The following is a 20004-nucleotide window of genomic DNA, read 5'->3' as shown; positions in this document are numbered from 1 at the left end:
TCCATATCAACCTGTTGTCCCCCCATTGCAGTTCTATGCAGTGCTGCATGATTGTGTTCAGTCTTACAAGAGAAACATCAGTTTATGACACTCCACAGACTCCAGCTGAAAACTGCTCCACTCTTGGAATAAAACTCATTTAATGCTTGCCTTAAACTATCTTCTGTTGTATTATACTATCAGCAACATTTATCTGTGCCATTTTGAATATCCCAGAACAAGACACTATTGCTCTTTTTCAGGCCTCATGTTTAAAAATAATTACTCAAATTTTAAAACAAACTAACAATAACAAAACAACAAAAAAATCATCCAATAATAATAGAGGTGAGTCTCTCATCCTCTGTTGCAATAACAAAGTTAAACAATTCAAGATGTCATCACCACTCTGAGAGGTATTCCTGCTTACGACAGCTCTGACGCAGGGAAGGGAAACTCCTTTCGGAAGTGTCAAGACATGCCCATCAGTGGCAATGCGTCATGTTTCCTGTTATCATGGGATCTTTCATTAAATATGAAAGGAAAACAAGGTATGTTATGCTGGAAAAGCCATGTTCCTTGTACTGTAGCCACAGCCCGCGAGGTGGCAGAAGGAAGCGGGTGTCACCACAGGCTCAGCCAGCTCAGCCTGCACTTTTCTTGATCACTGTTTAGAATTTTTAAAAGAAAGGCAAAAGAAAAAAACAATTGAAGAACAGAAGCATGCTTAACTCTCATGTACAAACTTTCCTGAAGAGGAGGATAAGCTACTAAGAGGATTGCTTATATACCTTAAAGACAGAGAGAAGTGCAGAAAACAAAGTGCACACTTTTAGCACCTTTTAGCACTATGCATTTCAAAATGGCAAGAGAAATAATAGCAATGGCTAGGAATTATTTTTTGATTCTTAGTGAAGTGATGACTGCCAAGAAGATGCCTTCAGACAGCTCTGTTGCAATATAAATTTGCAACAAAATTATCAAAACAGCTCTCTACTAAGCCCACCTGTCCTGTACATTTATTGACTTGTTTACTGACCAGGTCTATATCCAGTGGTATTTAGTTAAAAAAATAAAACACTGAGAGCTTGTTCAGCTCCTAGGTCTAACACATTTTGAAATCCTGAAGGAATGCAATACATTAATTTATTCAGAAATCATCAATTAACTTCTCAAGCTCCAAGAAACCTGAGTCCTAATGATGGGAATCCCACCACACACCTTACCCACACAAGATTGCAGCTCTTTCCTTCATAGAGAAGACACAGTGGTGTGTGTATACATATATAGAGAGGAAGAGGGAGAGGGAGAGGGAGAGGGAGAGGGAGAGGGAGAGGGAGAGGGAGAGGGAGAGGGAGAGGGAGAGGGAGAGGGAGAGGGAGAGGGAGAGGGAGAGGGAGAGGGAGAGGGAGAGGGAGAGGGAGAGGGAGAGGGAGAGGGAGAGGGAGAGGGAGAGAGCGCATTACTGAGTAGCATTCCTGATAGCCATGTACTTGGAGGATTTGCTTCCTGGCAAAGCTGTGCCTCAGGCAGGAGGGTCCTATACATTTCTTAACCATCTTTGTGGGATTCCCAGTATGTCCAGCATCTGTTGGAATTATCTGCTGAAGAAAGCTCATGCAAACACCTGGTTTCATCCTATATTGCAAAGGAGATTTAAATCACAGCTGCAAGATACTGCTCTCCTCAGCTTGATAGCTCAGCAATATGGCTTTATGATTAGTTTCTAGGGAAAACACCATAGCAAACAGAACAATAATGTGTTTAATTCCCCCAATTAGCAAGTGTAGGGAGGCCAACATGAGCTTATCACATCTCAGACAGCAGAGAACCTCACGAAAACTTCTGTGTGTCTTTGTCCTGTTCAACCCTGTGCATGCCCCAAAGGGAAGGCTATGATGAGAGCTTGTGCTGTTACATCCAAAAAGCAAATCCACAAAGCATAAAGTCTCAGAAAACCAGTTGTACTCAGCCTATCCCTCACTCCTGCATGCATTGCTGCTAGCCTGAGATCATGTGCTGTATTTCCTAGATAAAAGTGAGTGAGGTCACCTTAGACTGTCTTTATAGCAGATCTTAATTAGATTGCCATGGACTATGTCCTTTCCTTGCCACGTCTTCTCTGATAAAGTAGGCTTGCTGGCCATTACCTGAGGAGTTTTGTTGGCTGGCTGAGCTGCCTGTGCTCTGGACTCCCTGGAAGCAGATGCCACAGCACTCAGTGCTCACTGGCTCACCCTGTAATGCCAACCCTGCCTGCACAACCTGCAGAAAGCACTTTAGGAAGGGGTCCCCTTTGCTATGACAGTATTTCTGCTCCATGTTCCCTTCATTAATTTGATTCTCCATAAAGCTCTCTTACCAGCAGGCTGACACCCCCTCCTCAGAAACCTGCAGTGCTTCTTGCAGATCCAGCACAAGCCTAAAGCACCCACCACTGGGAAATGTTCCTGCTCTGTTGCTTTGTGTACCAACTGGTTCTTCTGCCTTAGGAAACTCTTAGTCCTTTTTAGTGGGGCCAGCTTTGTGCTTTTCTGTCACTACAAAGTTCAGTATGTTTATAGCGCCACTGTGTAATTAATATTGGCATCACTTTTTGACAATCTTCATTTGTTTCTCCTATGCTGCAGTTTTGGGCTAATGCAGATATCACCAGCAAAAGAATGACTGTAAAGTCATTTGCCCCTGAGAGTTTCTTTGGATGTAGAACCAGTGCTCTTATAGTTATAATAAAACTCTTACCTTAAAAGTTAAAAGGCAGTTGAGCAGCACAGTTATCCAAAATCTGTTTTCCCATTGATTTTTAGCTGGGTTCTCTGGGTTCAGCAAGACACAAACTCCCCCCCAAAATTTGCATTGGTGGCATGCAATATCTCTTTCATGTATATTTTGTGTTGTTTGAGAGCAAAACTCACAGCACAGCTCTCAGGACCTGGGGAGGATGCTCTGTGCATGGATGGCTGCCTCTGATGATTAACTGCTCCCTCAGATTCTGACTGAAATCAGACAGTGGGTCCAAAATTCCTATCAGGACAGACTGAATGGTTGTATAAGCCTCCTCTCCATGGGAAAATGCTCCAGAAGAATACATGGTCAGACCAACTGTGCATGTGACTGACTGTGCTCTGAGTAAGCCAATTTACCTCAACCCGTCTGGTCCTGTTAACAAAACGTAACTATTAATATAGGAGACATGCCAGCAAAACCTAAGTAGCTCTGATAACATTGTGTATGGAACAGAAAGTTTAAGATAAAGTCAATGGAAACAGTTTGAAGAAATAAGGCTGAAGCAGAATCCTGGCATGGTTGGGACCCCTGTACTCAGCTGAGCTTTTCCATCTTTTCCATTTCTGTGGCAGAAGGACCCCCTGTGCTTGTAAAGGCTCCCCTTTAGAGGAGAGACTGGTGGGGACTGATTGCAGGGTGCTACACTCCTCCTGAAGATAAATCCCTTAAAAATGCTGTCATCATCTTAATTGCTGATTATGTCTGTTGGCAACAGAAAATAAATGAGAGCTACTTCTGAGTTAGTGAGTTTGCATAGACTGGGTCAACGTACTGCAGAAGCAATGGATGTTGTGCTACAAATAAATTGGACTCTATAGCTTGAATAGATGCCAAGGAGCAAGTCTGATCTCCAAAACTGCAGCTAGCAGACCATGAAGAGAAATTGGCAGAAGAACACAGTGATCAGCCGTTGAGAACTGCAACACATCCTGCAGATGAGGAGCTCAGGGCTGGGTACCACATTCTCATACAATGTCCAAGCTGCAAATGAACACTCCACCTCTTTGACATTCACTTGTGGGCCTTCTGGAAAGAATTAAACACAGGCAACAGCACTCAAACCAAAAGTAGAGGTGGGCTGGATTTCTGCCAGTATTTATCATACATAAGACTTCATCTAACAGAGAGCAGAATCAGAGAGGAGGTTAGGTACATCTCTTGACTGAGCATTTGCCATGCTCTTGATGCTAATGGACCTGTGCACGTCAGTGCCCATAAGCAGTGCAACCCACAGTATGATGCAGGATTATCTTTTAGAATGCCTTGCAAGCAAATCAAAGTTCAGAAATTCTTAGTCCTATCCTCCTTATATGTTAAGGAATTATTCCTACCTGACATTATCTGTCATGATAATTCTGTCCTTATCCAGACTAGGGCTGGCTAAGACTCTGCTGTGACATGAGCCATTGAATTGCTGTGAGCCTCCTTCAGAGGCAGGGCAGCAGTGGAGATGTGACTGGAGAGCAGCTACCCCAAAGGGGTTGGGGTTTAGCTTCTCTAGGTTCTGCTGTGTCTGTAGTAAACACTTAGATAGCAGGCTGGGACATGTTTGCTAACATCAGACTTATCTGGACTCAGCCCTTTCTTTGAAGAACGGATATTGGATACTTTTTGAGGATTACTGGTATTGTGCTGGATATCACTGCTGCAGTCCTGTCACAGCACAGTGGAACAGCTGTTTTCCCCTTAGTCTAAGTAACAGGATCTTAAGACCCTTCCTAGAGGCCATGTGACACTTGGTCAGAAGTGCCACCACTAGACTGTGCCAGGGCAAATAACCTTAATGCTATAAACCGCTGTCTCTCCTCTCACAAGCAGCATAAGAGCTGCAGGCACTTGGGAGCAACCAGGCTTTCTACCATGTGATCAAGTCCATTCATTGTTTCTGCTCCAGTAAATCCCACCTAAAACTCTTCAGGATGAACTAAGGTTAGATGAGAGACAACATGCAAGTATGCCTGCTGCTTTAATATCCCCTTGCCATCATGCTTTGTCCTAACTGTTAAAACCAAGTATTTTGCACTGAGAAGGTTGTTGGCTGAAGTGGTCACAGGCTTCCACAGCCACAATGCCTTTTTCCAGGGCAGTATGCTGATGTGTCGGGGACTCTGTGTGTTGTGCAACACATCCCAGAGAAACTGCAGCCACATCTAACATCACCACTGAGATTTAAGAATGTAGCTGTCCCATCATGAGACAGCTGAGAGCAGGGGATCCAGCATGTGAGGTCAGTGTATGCCACAGGATCATAAAAAAGCAGAGATGTGTAGTGAGCCTGCTGTGAGCCTGCCATGAGCCTGCCAACTGTGTCCTTCATCATTTTTTGTCATATAATTCTCCCTAACAGCCCTGAAGAAATTCACAGAGACTTGACCAGAGTCTTTTCTCTTGCCTAGGCTGTCCTAAGCACAAGGGTGGTTCCTCCCATCTCCTCCTCTTCCCCATGAAAACATTTCTGCCTTCTTTGAAGGAGGGTGTGGTAAAAAGCCACCTCCAGTGCTGAGACAGCAAAGCCATACATTCTTTCCCATATCATCACTGTTTGCCTAAGCACCTCGCCCTCTACAGCACCTCTGAGCAATGAGAGCCACAGGCTCTCAAGCTGTGTAGAGCACTAAGGTCGTTTCCTGACCTAGGGTCTAATTGGTGGAGTTATGAGCTGCAGTGCCTGTGCAGAGCATTAGCAAGGCTCTGTTCTGGCAAGAGCCTGCAGGGTTAGAGTGATGAGGAAAAAGGGATTCAAGCTTCAGAGTGGCTGTGTCAGCCTTAGTCCTTCCACTGGTGTGCTTGACATGCACAGCTGCATCTGGGTACCATTGGAGGCTTCCAAGTCAACAGTGGTGTCAGGGCAGCCATAGGGACTAGTGAACATCAGGCTTTGTAGTGGTGGTTGTGAAAACTTTGCCTAGCATATGGGAAAAGACAGCTAGAGAAAGATCTGGGGAAGACCCTCGGGACTTCAGGGCACCCAGTAAAGCCGTCAGGACAGTAAGACCTGGACCTGGTTACCTTGAGGGGCAGGTTGTCCACAGCACGGTCTTGAGAAGTCAAAAGATAAATACAGATGTCCTGTTCATAGGCTGATGGAAGCCATGGGAACAGACTGGGAGCTGACTGTACAAAATCTCAGAAAATAATTGCTAATGGGAAGCCATCCTCGCTGCCAGTCATTTTTGGTAGCGCTAGTCCCACAAGGACATGTTCTTACAAAGAATATTAGTTTAAGCTCTTTGGTTTATCAAACAGAAAACTAAAAAAAAGATCTGAGCCTGATTTTAAGTATCTGTGGAAAAATATTTTTCTCATCAAGGAACTCTGCAGTAACAGAGAAAAATATAAAAGCAATAAGCCTGGGAGGTTGTTTCCGGGCTAAATTTATTTTGCTTAAAGGTGCACATTTTAAAGTAGGGAACAGGTGAAGTGTGCAAAGGCTCATGTTGTGCAGGCAGTTTGGGCTTTGAACAGATGGAGTTGTTCCCATGAATACTGGGACACAGGGGACAGTACCAGGAAAACTGGTTTGGAGAAGGGTACCCTGGAGATGTGGGAGTAGGAAGGTTCAGGTGCAGGATGTTAAGGGGTTGCAGTCTTGGTTTGGGGATGGAGGAAATGCAGCTTGCAGGTATTTAAGCTGTTCCTGCCTATGCTTAGACAGGATCAGGCCTTTGTATTCTAACCTGGTCTTCCTGCCTATGGAAGCATTATAAAAGTCGCTTTCCCACTGGGACAAACAGGCATGTCTCCAGCACCAGGCATTTCCACTTCACTTCTTTATAACTCTTTAGCCACGTTGCAAGAAAACAGTTTTTCAAATTGGCTTTCAAGACAAGTAGTCAGATTAAAGTGAGTCTGGGCTGTTGGGTGTTTTTTGGGAGGGGGGTTGTTTGTTTGTTTGGTTTGGTTGTGTTTTTTGTTTAGTTTTTTTACCATGTAATTTAAATAAAAGCTTTACATCTTTTTAGCCTAGGGAATACTAATGTGCGAAACCTGTACCTAATATTACCTCAAAACCAGCTCTTGGGACTCTTCTTGAGGAGCCATTCTGCCTCGCCTGATTAGAGATGTGCACTGAGTGTTTTCACAGAAGCATTAATTCATCCTTCTTGGTTTTCTCCCCCAGTTTCCAAGCAAAAGCCAGGCTAAAGGACAGAGTGAAAAAACAGCCCTCTGCCTGTGCTGCTCAGACACCAGCCATATAGCAGGAAAAGGGTTTCCATTCCTCCATCCCACAGCAGTCTGTCCTAAGAGTACATTTAGGAGCATCTACTGAGACATGACTTCGTACATCCACAGTAACTCAGCTGCAGAAGTTCTGACAATTAGCACAGACATTCTGTCTTGCTGCCCCATAAGTAAAGTCTTTTACCTCTACATAGCTGCCATCTTCTGGCATTGCTGGCTCCTTCCAGGAATGTGTTTTCTGTTCTGCTCCGCATCCCATAGCACATTCCTCTGGTGCAGCAGTCTGCGATGTTTTGTACAAAGAAATGGGATCCAGTGGCCTGGTGCAAACCAAATAATTCCCCTGATTTCTCTTGCCAGGTCCTGTTTATCCACCACTGTTTGTTAGCTAGACCTTACTGTGTTCCAAGCACTGTCAGCAGCTGGCAGGAAACACTAGCAATCAGAGCAGTCCCCACAGCTCACTGCAGCAAGGCACTTTGGATTCCTGCCTTTAAGTCATGCAGTGATTCCAAAGTGAGTGTAATGGGGCATCTGAAACGGAGAAAGTTGAAATCCAGCAGATGTTTCTCACTGATCTCTTCCTTAAGCAGCAGACTGCTGGGACTGAGCCAGCACTGCTAACCTGGGAAAACCAGCAGTGCGTGTGTGGCACTTTTGGATGTCCAAGGCTACTTCCCTTCCACGGAGAATATCCTACAGCTGCAGAGCCCTTTCCTGTGTACTCTCTGTGTTTATTCTCTTATGTGTAATTCTAACATGCACCTTTGGCCTTTTGCTTCCTTATCCCGCAAGATTTTACGTGCTGTTTGGAAAACACGAAGAGCTTCCCACCCTGCCCTTAGCAGTTCTAGAATGGCAATGAAATCTGCACGTTGATAACTGAAAAACATATGGAGAGTCTGACTCTGGATGAGAAGTAATTGCCCCTTCCTCAAGGTACAATAAGAAGCTACCAAAATACTTCCAGTACAAGGTTGGAGTGTTGCAGATGGGCTGAAGAAGAAAGCAGAGATAGGGAACACTTTGAGCCACCTCAACACAGAGGCATCTCTGGGATGTGCAGCCATTCAGAAGCACAGGCTGAGGGATGCATTTCTCTTCTTGAGGCTAGAGGTCAGTTGTCAACAATGTTCGTGAGAGGTTTTAGTCACAATTGCTGCAGGTATTAACATGCATATGACACAGTGTGTGGATTTTCTTTATGCCTCATACATGTACTTCTATTGGTGGAGAGGAGGGAAACCTTGGTATTCTGAATTCATTAAAAATGTACAGATATATTTGTTTTCATGATAAGGCAAGGACTTGAACACGTACGAGATTCAAAAGCATGAATGGAGGACACAGGCAAAAAAAGGGAATGATTAATTTGAGTGCATTTAAAAATAGTGGCTGTACGTAATGCTAAGCAAAGCTAAAATCTATTTTAAACTGTTTATACAGAACGGAAGCGTATGTTCTCAAGGTCTCCAGTTTGTCTATGTGGGTTGGTCAAAAAAGTTGTGACATGCTGAGAAAGGCATTTGTGCTTTGTTGTTTTTAGCAAAACTCACTTCCAACAAAATGAATTTAGAAGAGGAGAGACTGCAAAATACTCAAAGGTCACAAGGCAATCTTGGCCCATGCTCTCCAGGAGGTACATATGCCTTGAAATGTTTGAGGTACCGCATCTCCATGCTTCTGACTGCCTCCATCTGTCATTCTTCATGAGCCTTTTCCTCAACTCCTCACATTTTTGTCTCTCAGAGGATGTGGGCAGGTCCTTATTGCATTCTCCCTTGTACATATTTTGCACTTCCAGTGGAGAGGAAGGCTCACTGAAGCAGCTCTGACCATTCTTGCTGGAAAGGGTCAGGAGTTATGGGAAATCAAAAAACAACCACCAAACCCAGAGAAAGGACAAATTAGCTGTAGTCTCTGTGTCACCAAAATCTACCAATGACTTTGGGACACTTTCTTGGTTTTTTCCTAATTTAAGGTTTGGTGGCAAAAGTATTTCTGCAATCTGCCTTGCTGCACAAGAGCCTAAGCCCATGGTAGAGGCGAGATAGAGGTGAGAATTGTATCAACTTTTGGAAAAGGTTTACAAATGTGTGGCCATCTGGTACGCCGCCAGCTCACTGGGGGTGTGAAAGTACGGGGCACTGTCCAGCTAGGAAAGATAATGTCCCTCTTATTTATGTGCTTCTGGAGTCTATTGATGGGACCAGGAATACTGTGAGGAGCACAGGGAGGCTGGCAATGTGGTGGACATCATCTGATGTTGTCCTTATTCTGGAGGCTGCCATCCAGGTGTCCCTGGAACAAAGCAGCTGTTCAGAAAGGCAGCAAGCAAATCAGAAAAGGATGCTGCACTGCTGCTAATGGGGCTGCTTCTTTAAAGCTAGTGTGGAATCGGAAGGGTACCACAAGCCTGAGGTGTCCTGCCAAGAAAGCTGCATTGTTGTGCTGGCTTCTTTGCAAAACAGAGCTTAATCTTTGGCTTTCCGTTTCAATTTGTTAGTTCTCCTTTTTTCCTACCTTCATTTTCCATTTTTAAACCTCATGGATCACCATACTGTACACTACAGAACACCTAGTTCTACAGCAGCATGCAAAAGGAGGCATAACATCACGTGCCTTAAAATATTTATTTCTGCGGTATATATGCATTGTGACTTGGTATCATCTCATGCCAGTACAGTGCTGAGAATCTACTGAATCTGTGAGCCAAATATGTGATTTAAGATCTCACATTCTTTTCTATTTGCCACAACAGCAATACTGTTCAAGCCCATGAGGTGCCCACACTACAGCTCTGGAGAAGTAGCACAAATCAGTCGGGGTCAGTGGAGGGACAGGAGTTAATGCTGTGTCAGGGAGGCGTGAACTGGATGTATGAAAGCTGTAGCTGTAGCTGTGAAAAATGCCTTTACAGGGAAAAGATCGGTATGCTAACGTGTGGGGGAGGGAGGAGGTGAAAGTCCACAAAGCAGAGAAAAGGTAAATGAGCAAAACACTGCCTTGTGAAGCCCCCAAGTTGGGATAGGCATTGCTGCATGATGTTTTCTATCAACCAGCACTAACTACCAGGATTACCCCATGGCTGGGGTTCTGTCTGCATCCATGTCATCCTGTCCCTAATATTCAGTGATGCTGACTCTGATCTACCATTGCATCAGCCTTGACTATTCTTTGAAAGGCTGTTGGGTTCAAAGCCGATCTCTGCTATTCTGTGTTTGTGTCAACATTGGTCTGCATCCATAAAAACTGAGTGAGAAGACTGCTGTCACTTGCAGGCCCAGAGCATTTCCTTCCTTTTCGTTCACTTCTTTAGACATGACAAGGGGTCATGGTGGGGTACCAAATAAAACCCCTCAATAGGCAGGCACACGGTATGAGCATGTTCCTCCCTGTGAGCGAGGGCCAAGGGCAGCCTTTGGCCACAAGCCAACATTTAGCCAGTTGAGATGACGTTTGATGTGACACTGGATCAATAGTGAACAGAGGAGCAAATGAACAGGAAAAATACACCACAGTAAGTGCAGCTGGGAATGGCAGTGGGAGGACCTGGCAGATGTACAGGGGCTGATTCAGAAGGGAGATGCAGCCCCACCTATGCGGTTGTGAGCAAACTTGCCCTGCACCTCACGACAACTGCTTTTAAAATGGGTTTAATAACACATGTCAAAATGCCACCTAGTTCCCAGCAGGGAACTGTGGTGGGGACACGAGTCATACCAGGGTGAGACAGCTTAAACTGGCCTGCAACAAAATCCAAGTGTCAACAAGCTGCTGCTGAGCAGAACAGGTATTCTGACCTAATGGCAGAAATTGCCCCTCTCTGTGGGCACAGAAAATGATGGCGGGCTGGAATCCAAGGGGATGAGAAATAAGCATCAGAATAAAAAACAATCATGACTGTTTAAAAAAAACAAACAACAAACTAAGAAACAATTCTGCTTCATAGCACTGCTCCTTCCAGTTTCCTTTGCTGCTTCCCTCCTCAGAAGACCATAGTTTTGGGGTTTATTTGATCACACTGTTCACCACATTCAAGCTTGGGCTTAAATCAAAGTCTTGTTTCTCATCAGTTGCCTCAACCTGAGAAGATAACATCTTTTTTTTTTTTCAATTTGGACTATTTTTAGGGGCTACATAAGAGCTAAAATGCCTTATCCTTAAGGAGCTGTGTTTTCAATGCATATGATGCTTCTACAGATTTCAGTGAATTGTAATTTTGTTAGGCTTGGCTTGGGGTAATAAAGGCCTTGCATTTCATCTACCCTTAACTACAGAAAGAAGTTCTTGTTTTTCACTCTGTTTTAATGCAGAGTACTTGGTATTATCTGTGGGATTTGGGAGACATTTTTAAACTAGAAAACAACAATTAAACAAGAAGCACACAGAAGAGCGCTGAAGTGTATTTCTAGTAATTTTAAGATGTAACACTTCAGTGTAAAGTTTGCATTTATTTTACATTTTAACTTTTATTTATACTTTCATTCATGCACTCTGTCTTGTTTCACCTCATGTGGGAGCAACACAAAGGAGAGGAAGTCCACAAGACAGATAAACTGCAATTACCACAGGTTCATTTCGTCAGAGCTGTGCAAAGCATCCAGGCCCGCCTTGCTACTCTAACAGCTCACCACATCCACCCCGTATCTCTTTGCTAACCTGCACGTGCCCATGGAAATATCTATCCCCTTTTGTGTGATAAATAAGTTTCATGCAGTGAGTCAATTTTGAAAAATTATCTACCTTGATTGGGAAGTTTTCCTTATTATCTTAGTAGTGGAAATCTCAGCTATGGGCACTTAAATTCTTATTTCAATGTGGTTTTTTTTTTTTTCTATCACCCTCTTTGGAATGATATACAGAATCTACAGCACAATGGGATAGAAGATAGAGCAGACAGAGAAACAGTCACAGTCCCGTCCTGCAACACCTATTCCTTGCTCTCCTAAAAATCAGAAAAAGCTTCTAAGACCAGCCAGAGCTCAGCATGTGCTTGGGAGATCTGCTTCATTTGAAATTCTTGTCCAGCCAGATGTATAGCAATGCCATAGTATGGGAACACAACTCTTGAAAAACCCCCTCCAGTTCTGCCAGCAGTCCTTAAAAATAGCATCAGCCAGGACAGAAATTGCTTTTTCACTTGTCAATCTCCTCCCTGATGAAAGCAAAACTTCATTCTGAAAGCCACCTGCTTGTGAGCACAGAACACAAAATGCCTCCCTCTCCACATCACTCTACAAGCACATGCACATATGCACTTAGAATGTTTTTTTTAATAGTTGCTTCTTTCCATAAAGTTCAGTGACAAGATCATTTTAATGCAGTGTGGATTGCACCGTCCTGGTATAAGCATTCTCAGTGCTATCAGTTTAATGTGGAAGACATAGTTGCAAAATGGAATGTTACGATTTTTTTGGTTTTTGGTTTTTTTTAAGAAGAATGTTAGGAAATTAATTCTTTATCACAGGCTTATGTTTGTGATGTTGTGACATCCAGACCAACTTGCAGTAACATAAGTGTCAGAAATCTACTATACAGCTCCTTTGTAACTGCTGTCATGCTCTAGGCAAGACTTATGATAACGGCCTAAAACCTTCACTGTACTTCTTTATGGATTTTTTTGTTGTTGCTGCATTTTCCCCTCTTGGATCAGAACATTACAATCATTCCACCTAAGCTCTGCAAAACATCAAGCTAATACCTTATAGTTCCTCTGGCAGGCCTGTTATGTTTGCTCTTTTGCCCCTGACACAGAACTGCTCAAGATGCCAGGTTTCGAAGCTACAACAATTACTCAATGAGTGGCAGAATGTCATCTCTAAGCAGAGATGCTGCCTGTATTTCACCTTTTCCTAACAGGTGCTTAATCTGAGCAGGCACAAACATTCAGCCTTCCTTTGGCTAAATCCTACGAAGAGGTCCATAGAAAATAAAGAGCTCCTCCTTTATGCTTCCTTACAGCGCCTGCCTACATCTGTATTCACGCAAGTCAGTAATTTTCAAATCACACGCGCAGTGGATACTGCCTGTAAACTTCCTCTGCGATCCTTGCAAAACGCGTCCAAACCATATCTAGTGCACTTTATTCTTGAATAAAATTCTGCTTCTCATCGCAGGCTGTTTCCTTCTATTTTACTTAACCTTTCAAACCTACACACGGGCCGTCTGTGTGAACTGCAGCCAGAAGAGAATCCCCTTCTCTCCGCCATCCCCGCCCGGCCTCCTCTGCAGCGCCTTCCCGAGAGCCCCTCCCACGCCATTTATCCGGATCCCACTGAGCAGGAGCAGCGCTATTTTTAGGCCGCGCCCGTACGCTAAGCACCGAGGAATGTGGCTGGGAGCGGGCCCGCCGGGCAGCGCCGACGGCCCGAGAGCAGCGCTGCCGCATCCCGCGGGCTCTGCGGCACCGCGAGCCGGGGCTCCGCCGGGGCTCCGCCAGGGCTGCGCTCCGGGAACCGGGCGGGGCAAGGCTGGCTGTCCCGGCTCATCCCGCTGCGCCCCAGCACCGGACCCCGCCCAGCGCGGGACTCCGGTGCGCCCCTGCCCGCAGCCAGCGTAGCGGAGTCCCGAGGGTCCTACCGCCGGGCTTGGCAGCCTGAGCCCCCCAGTCCGGCTGCTCGCGGTGGAAGCCCGCAGGGTTCTACCGCCGCCGGGACGCGAACCCGCGGTCCCACAAGCGCCGCGACCTCCCTGCTGCGCCCCCGGTGTGTCCCGCTGCCCCCCCGCCGGCGTTATGTAACGGCCGCGCGCCGCCATTGGCCAGCGCCGCCCGGGGCGCGCGGGCGCGGGGGCGGGTCCGGCGCGCGCGCAGTGCTGGTCCCGTCCCTCCTCCTCCTCCTCCTCCTCCTCGTTCTCCTCCCGAGCGGCGGCGGCGGCGGGGCCGCGCGGAGCCTTCACAGCGCTCGGCAGGGCCGCCAGCCCGGATCCCGCACGGGTGAGCAGCGCCGGGAAAGCGGAGCGCAGGGGAGCGGGGTGGGGCGGAGGAAGGGAAGCGGTCCTGGCGCGGTAGAAGGGGGGCGGCCCGACCCGGCCCGGCCCGGCCCGGCAGCAGGGCGCGCTCAGCTCGCGGGCCGCCGCTCCCGAACTGCGGCCTCCGTCCCTCTGTCTCTCCGTGGTCACTTCCCTCCCGCGGGGCACGTGGTGGGGCTGCGGCCGCCCCTGCCCCCCCCGGCCTGCCCGACGGCCGCGGTCGCCCCCGGTCCCTGCGCGCCGCAGGCCGGGCCCGGGCCGGGGCGTCCCTCGCGGAGCGGCCCCCCGAGCCCTTCGCTCCCGGCCGGGGAAGCCGCGGTGCCTCGAGCTGCCGTGTGCCTCTGGAAGTGACAGCGGAAGCAGCTGCCGGTGTCCGGTTTTAGGACTTGAAACTCTGCTCGGGTTCTGATTACTTACATGGAAATGACCCCATGTGAAGCATGGCTGTGCTGCGGATTTCAGCCTCGCTTCCCGACAGTGCCCGTACTGCTGCTGCTGTTATGATTTGGCAGCAAAAAATCCTGTTATGGTTTGGCAGCAGGTTTTCTCAGTGTGTTCTGTTTCCTACGTGCTCGCGCGTTCTTTATTTGGAGACAGTAGCCTGCTCTGCTGGACTCTGAGAATGTCCCTGATAGGGCAAACAACACTTACCTGCGTTGTGCAATTGAAATTACTGATTTGGCCTTGTAGATTATCTCATCCTTCTTTTAAACGAGCTTTGAGATTACTTTTTTCGTCATTTTCTTAAAATAATAATAGTCTAAACAGTATTTTTCTCTGTTGCAGAAACACTCTGTTTCAGCTGTATTAATGTAACTTGCAGTATTTAAACTCTTGGATTTTTGATCTTGGGCATTGTGTGGTGGTTGATATTTTTGAACAAATGTTTATGGTCGTGTTTTCTTGTCTGTGCCTTAACTAAAACCAGCAGTTGCCAAGTCCATAAAAGCTCAGTGTGGTTGGCTGTTGTAATGTAGTACTTATCAAGGCACTAAAATACAAAGTAATATGCAAACACTTTGTGAAAAGAATTATTTTTTGTTACATCTTAGTATTTTCTGTCAGGAGCTCTCTAACTTCTGGACGATTGCTGTAATGCTGATAAAATAGAAGTGAAATGAAACCTACTGTTCCTTCTTGTGTATGCAAAGCTATTGACAATATATCTTCTTATTTGTTTTAATAATTTTAAATGGGAATCCAGTGTTCTGATTGAGCCATGCTGTATGTAAGCAGCATAAGCCCCTGGCTGGGGCGTTCTGGAGTAGTTGTAGCATCCAGCAAAACATAGACTGGCACTTTTAGTCTTACTATCATTGAGAGATTTTATCTTACGGAAACTGTTGGATGCCAAATGTATTTCTATCTGCTTGTTAATGGAATTAATGTTGTGTTCAATTTTATTAGCTGTATGGACCTCTGAATTCTCTTTTAGAGAAACTGGTGGGGGAAGAGGAGGGGACACTGAAGATGTAGTGTAAAAATTCTGTAGAGGGTTACATGGTGGTGTTTGATGCCACGAAAGAACCGGGCTGTGGCCTGAGAGGTGTCTCTCCATTCACAAGAGCTGTGCTGCATCACAGGGCCATCTTTTTGCTCACACGTTAGGCACGTGTCCAAAAATTCCTACAATACTAGTGAATTTTCACGTGTTGTTGATGTTTCATAGAAAGATAATTTTCATAATTGTTTTTAAGGGCTTTTAATATATATTTACTAGAGGTCAGTCACTGTTTGGATGGGCTTTTCTCTCACCTTGGGAGGCCGCGTGTCCTGATGGGAGGGATTGTGTGGCAGGCCTGGTGTAGCCATGCAGTGTGTCTGTCCCACCAGTACCAAACCTGGGGCAAGTGCCCAGGTTACCCAGAGGAGCAGTGATCAAGCAGCTGCTCTCCTGGGAACACGAGACAATGGGCTTTGCTGGCTATCCTGTGCTTGGGCAGTGTTATGCTTCTGAGAGAGCTGCACAACTGAACCGTGCGTGGGCCGTGAGGGACTGGGAGAGAGGCAAGAGCAGAAATTTGGCTGCTGGGTTATACAACCACGTGGTGAATCCTGTTCTGTTGGTGTGCCCAAATCCTGTCTGGTGTCTGCTCTGGGGGTGGGTTACAGGCTGAATTGGGTGTCCTAGTGGGCTGTGTGCAGGTGGAGTGCGCTGCTGTGCAATGCAATGTCTTGATGCTCCCTTTTCCACTTTTGTCTCATCTTCTGGTGGACCTTGTAATGGCATATGGCAATAGAATTTACTTCCTTTGTGCTCCTGGGTTAGGTGGAGTAATGGCTTCTGATGCGGGCAGTCTTTTTTCTTTCCAAGAAATCATACGCATGTAAATGTGGCTGAAAATAAAGATACAATAGCCACCTGTAAAAATCACCTTCAATAAAGAGGAGTGACCCTGTTATTCTTGGTGTTCCCAACTTAAAAGCAGCTCACAAACACCTACAACAGAAGAAAATAATACACCTTGTGTAATACTTTGATTTGCCTTTCTTGAAATTTGTTTCAAGTTCCAGAGATAAAAGTTGAGTCTTAAGCTTTAATTTAAGAAAACACAAACAACTAAACTGCTGAATTTTTTAGTACCTTTTAAAAAAGATAATAAGTTTCTATTAACTGTAAAGGAAACTTTTAATTATTCTGACTATTGATAACATTTTTCAAAAGTAGAGCTGAATCTTAGTAGAGGAAGACACTTAGAATGGCCTAATCATTCTGGTGTTTATTTTAAGAATGATACTGAACCCAGAGGCTTTACATAGCAAAGAGCTTGAACAGATGTCTGCTGTGTTTGAGTTATGGGAGTTGTAGGCCTTGTGGACAGAGCGCATGACTGCATTGTGCTTATGGTTATGGCTCCTCAGTCAGATAGCAGCAGTAGTTTCTCATGTTTGTAGACTAAATGTCTTCTTTTTGTTTGTAGATATGGCTCGTGGACAGCAGAAGATTCAGTCGCAGCAGAAAAATGCCAAAAAGCAAGCTGAGCAAAAAAAGAAACAAGGACATGATCAGAAGGCTGCAGCTAAGGCTGCCTTGATATATACCTGCACTGTCTGTAGGGTAAGAGGAACTGAAGTCGCACTGGTCTTATAGGGAGAGGTCTGCCTTCCTGCCCAGAGCAGGATTTTTAGAAAATTTTATAGTGGAAACTAAAATACTTAAGTGGTTGTCTAGCTTGTTGCTGTAAGAAGCATTTGCATCTGTTATGTGACTTGCTTACAGATTACTCAGCTGTATTGGTAACTGAGATAGAGAATCCGAGAGGTCATGTTCAGGTCTGATTTGGGTAGTTATTTTGCCTTTTGTATTACAGTGGTCTGCATGTGCTGTTAGTATGAAACAGAACATATAAGAAGTGTGCGGTCAATTCTTGTTTAGTCTCCACGTGGAAACATATTTTCATTGTGATGGAATTGGCCTGTCTTGGAATCAGTGGTTATGGATGTTGCTGTAGAAAGGAGGAGTGGTGGTGCCAAAAGCTCTAATGTAAGCTTGATACACAGTAGCTTTTGCTAGAAAACTTACTTGACAAGAAAAGGGAAATTTAAGTACTAATCAGCTTGTACTTTTCCTTCTGTCTGGTTTTCCTAAATGCTTCTTTTGGAGCTGAAGGATAAACTTGCCATTTTCCCTTCAGTGGTCAGTCTCAGAATTGATCTGCCACTTCAAATGTCTTAAATTAGATTCCAAACTGAGGGTCGATTACTTAAGTACTTGTAACCAGCTCCTCTTGTTGTGAAATCAGGCTGTAGTATCAATCACTTTGGGCATTTGATGCCTGCAACTGTGTCGTAGCAAAGGTCTGAGATAGCTTGTGCCAAGTAGAGACTTGGTTCACGCTATTCTTGGGCTATTGGTAAACTAAAGAAATAGCTTTCATAAAGATTTTATTTTAAAAGGATAAGTGTTTATATTTAAGGTGTTGAAAAAGAAAATGGTGAGGAGGAGGTAGGTTTTCCACCAAACCAGCCTGTGAAGTGTAAGATGTGCAGGGAGATACCTAGCCAGAATAACACCATTGATGGACATGCCAAAGCAAGTGTGAGAGTAGTGCTTAAAAGCACCTCTGAAAATAGGCAGTTAAATACTCCATCTTACCCTGCAGCTAAATTAGTGGTGCTTCTGTCACTAGAGCAGTAATCATCAAGGAGGTAGTTGTCTTCCAGGCAAAGAAAATAAAGGTTTTGTAGTATTATTTAAGTTTTGTACTGTGCATAAAGTTTAATGTCTCTCTTTAATCAGACTCAAATGCCGGATCCCAAGACCTTCAAACAGCACTTTGAAAGCAAGCATCCTAAGACTCCACTTCCTCCAGAATTGGCTGATGTTCAGGCATAAAGTTGTCTACAGGTCATTACCTTAATTTTTAATTGATTGTCTGAGAAAGGTGTATTATAAATAGTTTTTTTTTCCCGACCAACAACTGGGACTTACAGCTTGCTTCAGTTCTTTTAATTTGAAAACTACTGCAGGTTAAAGTTATACCCTTGAACTGTTAAAAGTAGAAGAAAGAAGCAAGCTAGTTCTTACGTGGTTGAAATGGCTGTGGCATTTTGCTGTGCCTGGGGGTTGTTTTAAAAGAGATTAATTTTATTTCAAATGGTCATTCTTAGTCTTGTAGGAATACTTGATTATTTAGTTCTTGCTTTGAAATGTTAGTTTTGCTTTGAACAAAATACATAAGTACAATCTGTCTGTTACTACAAAACATGTAATGTAAAAGGTCATTTAGTATTTTTCCAACAATTGAGCCTTTTTATTTCTGAAGCTATGCAAGTGAATGCAGAAAAATCTGAATTTCTATGTTAACTGTAGAAGAGATTTCCCGGTAGCCAGTTGTTAGGCTGTAACTGAAAGTGGTTATAATAAAAGGCTGAAATAAGTTAAAAAGCAGTAGTATAGTGTTTCATTCTTGCAGAGGTTAGCAGCATTGTGTAATGGTTCAGCTTAACCAAGTTGTTCTTGTTTTTTATAGGTGAAGTCATGACACCTATTGACTCTTCTACTGTCAGACCTTACATAACAAACCTGCAGCTGCTTTTCTAAAACTGTTGATCAGCAAAAATGAAGGGGCTACAGAAACATTCATATTTTTATGCTGTTCCCTCTTGGGCTTCATGCAAAGACAATTCTGTGTAAATGTACAGTTGTGCCCTATTTGGAAAACCTAAAAAATCAGTCCATACTTGTTATAAAAAATTTTTTACAATTGTAATTATATTGATGTTCATATTGTGTAAAATAACTCACTTAATAAAGTAGTACTTTGATTTTACAATATCACAGATTAACTCCTTGTAGAAATTCTGTTTCACCTTTCTGCATTATCTGCCTTATAAAATAATAAAAAAGACAAAAGTGGAATTTTCCCCATCCTGCCAAAACATGAGCAGTATCATTCCACTGCAAGTAATGTACATTACAGTAAATTAATCTTAAAGTGGAGAGGGAAGCTGCTCAGATTCACTGTCCAATCTTGAGCTCAGCCACTAGTGGTCAAGCTGATGGCTCAAGGTGCAACACTCCCCTGAGCAGCTGCATGAGAATCATGAGACTTCCTCCTATGTTTTTGTCCTATGTACTGGAGTCTTAAGTACTGCAAGCCATTCCTAATGGGATTCCTTTACTGTGAGGGATCATGTTCCTTGAAGTCATGCACTGGAGGAACTCTGGTTATGCTTGTTATCCTTTCTATTTGGGTAGATGGCTGAGGAAGCTTGAGAGGTGGCAGGACTAAAATGCTGGCTTGAAAAATGCTTGCCAAATACTAGGTTAGAGCAGCTCTGCTCTTAGTTGAAAACTGGATTTGAAAATATTTTAAATAATATTTTGAGCAGTCAACCATATGTCTTCCCCCTCAAATGTCTGGTTTTTGCTCTCTTGAAGGAATACATCAAATAGCCGACCATTAATAACCTTCCTTCACAACCAGCTTAAAATAAGCCTGTTGGAAAAGAGCCAAAGTAACTAAAATAATATGGCTGCTTTAAGAAATCGGATGTGATTAAAGTTGCAATGACAAGAAAAAGCTGGATAATAACTCTGGCCAAGACCATTTCACCAGATAAGCATAATTACCCCTAAAG

At 44.5% G+C, this 20004-nt stretch overlaps 1 protein-coding gene across 2 annotated transcripts; it reads left to right on the top strand.

Moving 5' to 3' along the window:
• The first annotated feature begins 13720 nt into the window (after positions 1-13720).
• Positions 13721-19209, top strand: ZNF706 (zinc finger protein 706). 2 transcript variants are annotated; one of them, XM_058830573.1, is made up of 4 exons: positions 13722-13885; positions 16842-16978; positions 18161-18268; positions 18894-19209. In XM_058830573.1, the coding sequence occupies exons 2-3, from the start codon at positions 16844-16846 to the stop codon at positions 18254-18256; spliced, it is 231 nt and encodes a 76-aa protein (XP_058686556.1). In that variant the 5' UTR covers positions 13722-13885; positions 16842-16843; the 3' UTR covers positions 18257-18268; positions 18894-19209. The 2 variants fall into 2 exon arrangements, with proteins under 2 accessions (XP_058686557.1, XP_058686556.1); XM_058830574.1 differs by lacking the exon at positions 18894-19209 and having other exon boundaries at positions 13721-13885; positions 18161-18808.
• Positions 19210-20004: the final 795 nt, after the last annotated feature.

Source organism: Poecile atricapillus, chromosome 2 (assembly GCF_030490865.1).
Source record: "Poecile atricapillus isolate bPoeAtr1 chromosome 2, bPoeAtr1.hap1, whole genome shotgun sequence".
Classification (NCBI taxonomy): Eukaryota; Metazoa; Chordata; class Aves; order Passeriformes; family Paridae; genus Poecile; species Poecile atricapillus.
The sequence above is the reverse complement of the archived record's forward strand: the minus strand, read 5'-3'. Positions and strand labels throughout refer to the sequence as shown.

Bases quoted from the DNA above. Each gene is read 5' to 3' on its own strand.
- ZNF706 (XM_058830573.1), top strand. From the start codon at position 16,844: ATGGCTCGTGGACAGCAGAAGATTCAGTCGCAGCAGAAAAATGCCAAA. The intron at 16,979-18,160 runs GTAAGAGGAACT...CTCTTTAATCAG, and splicing joins ATACCTGCACTGTCTGTAGG to ACTCAAATGCCGGATCCCAA.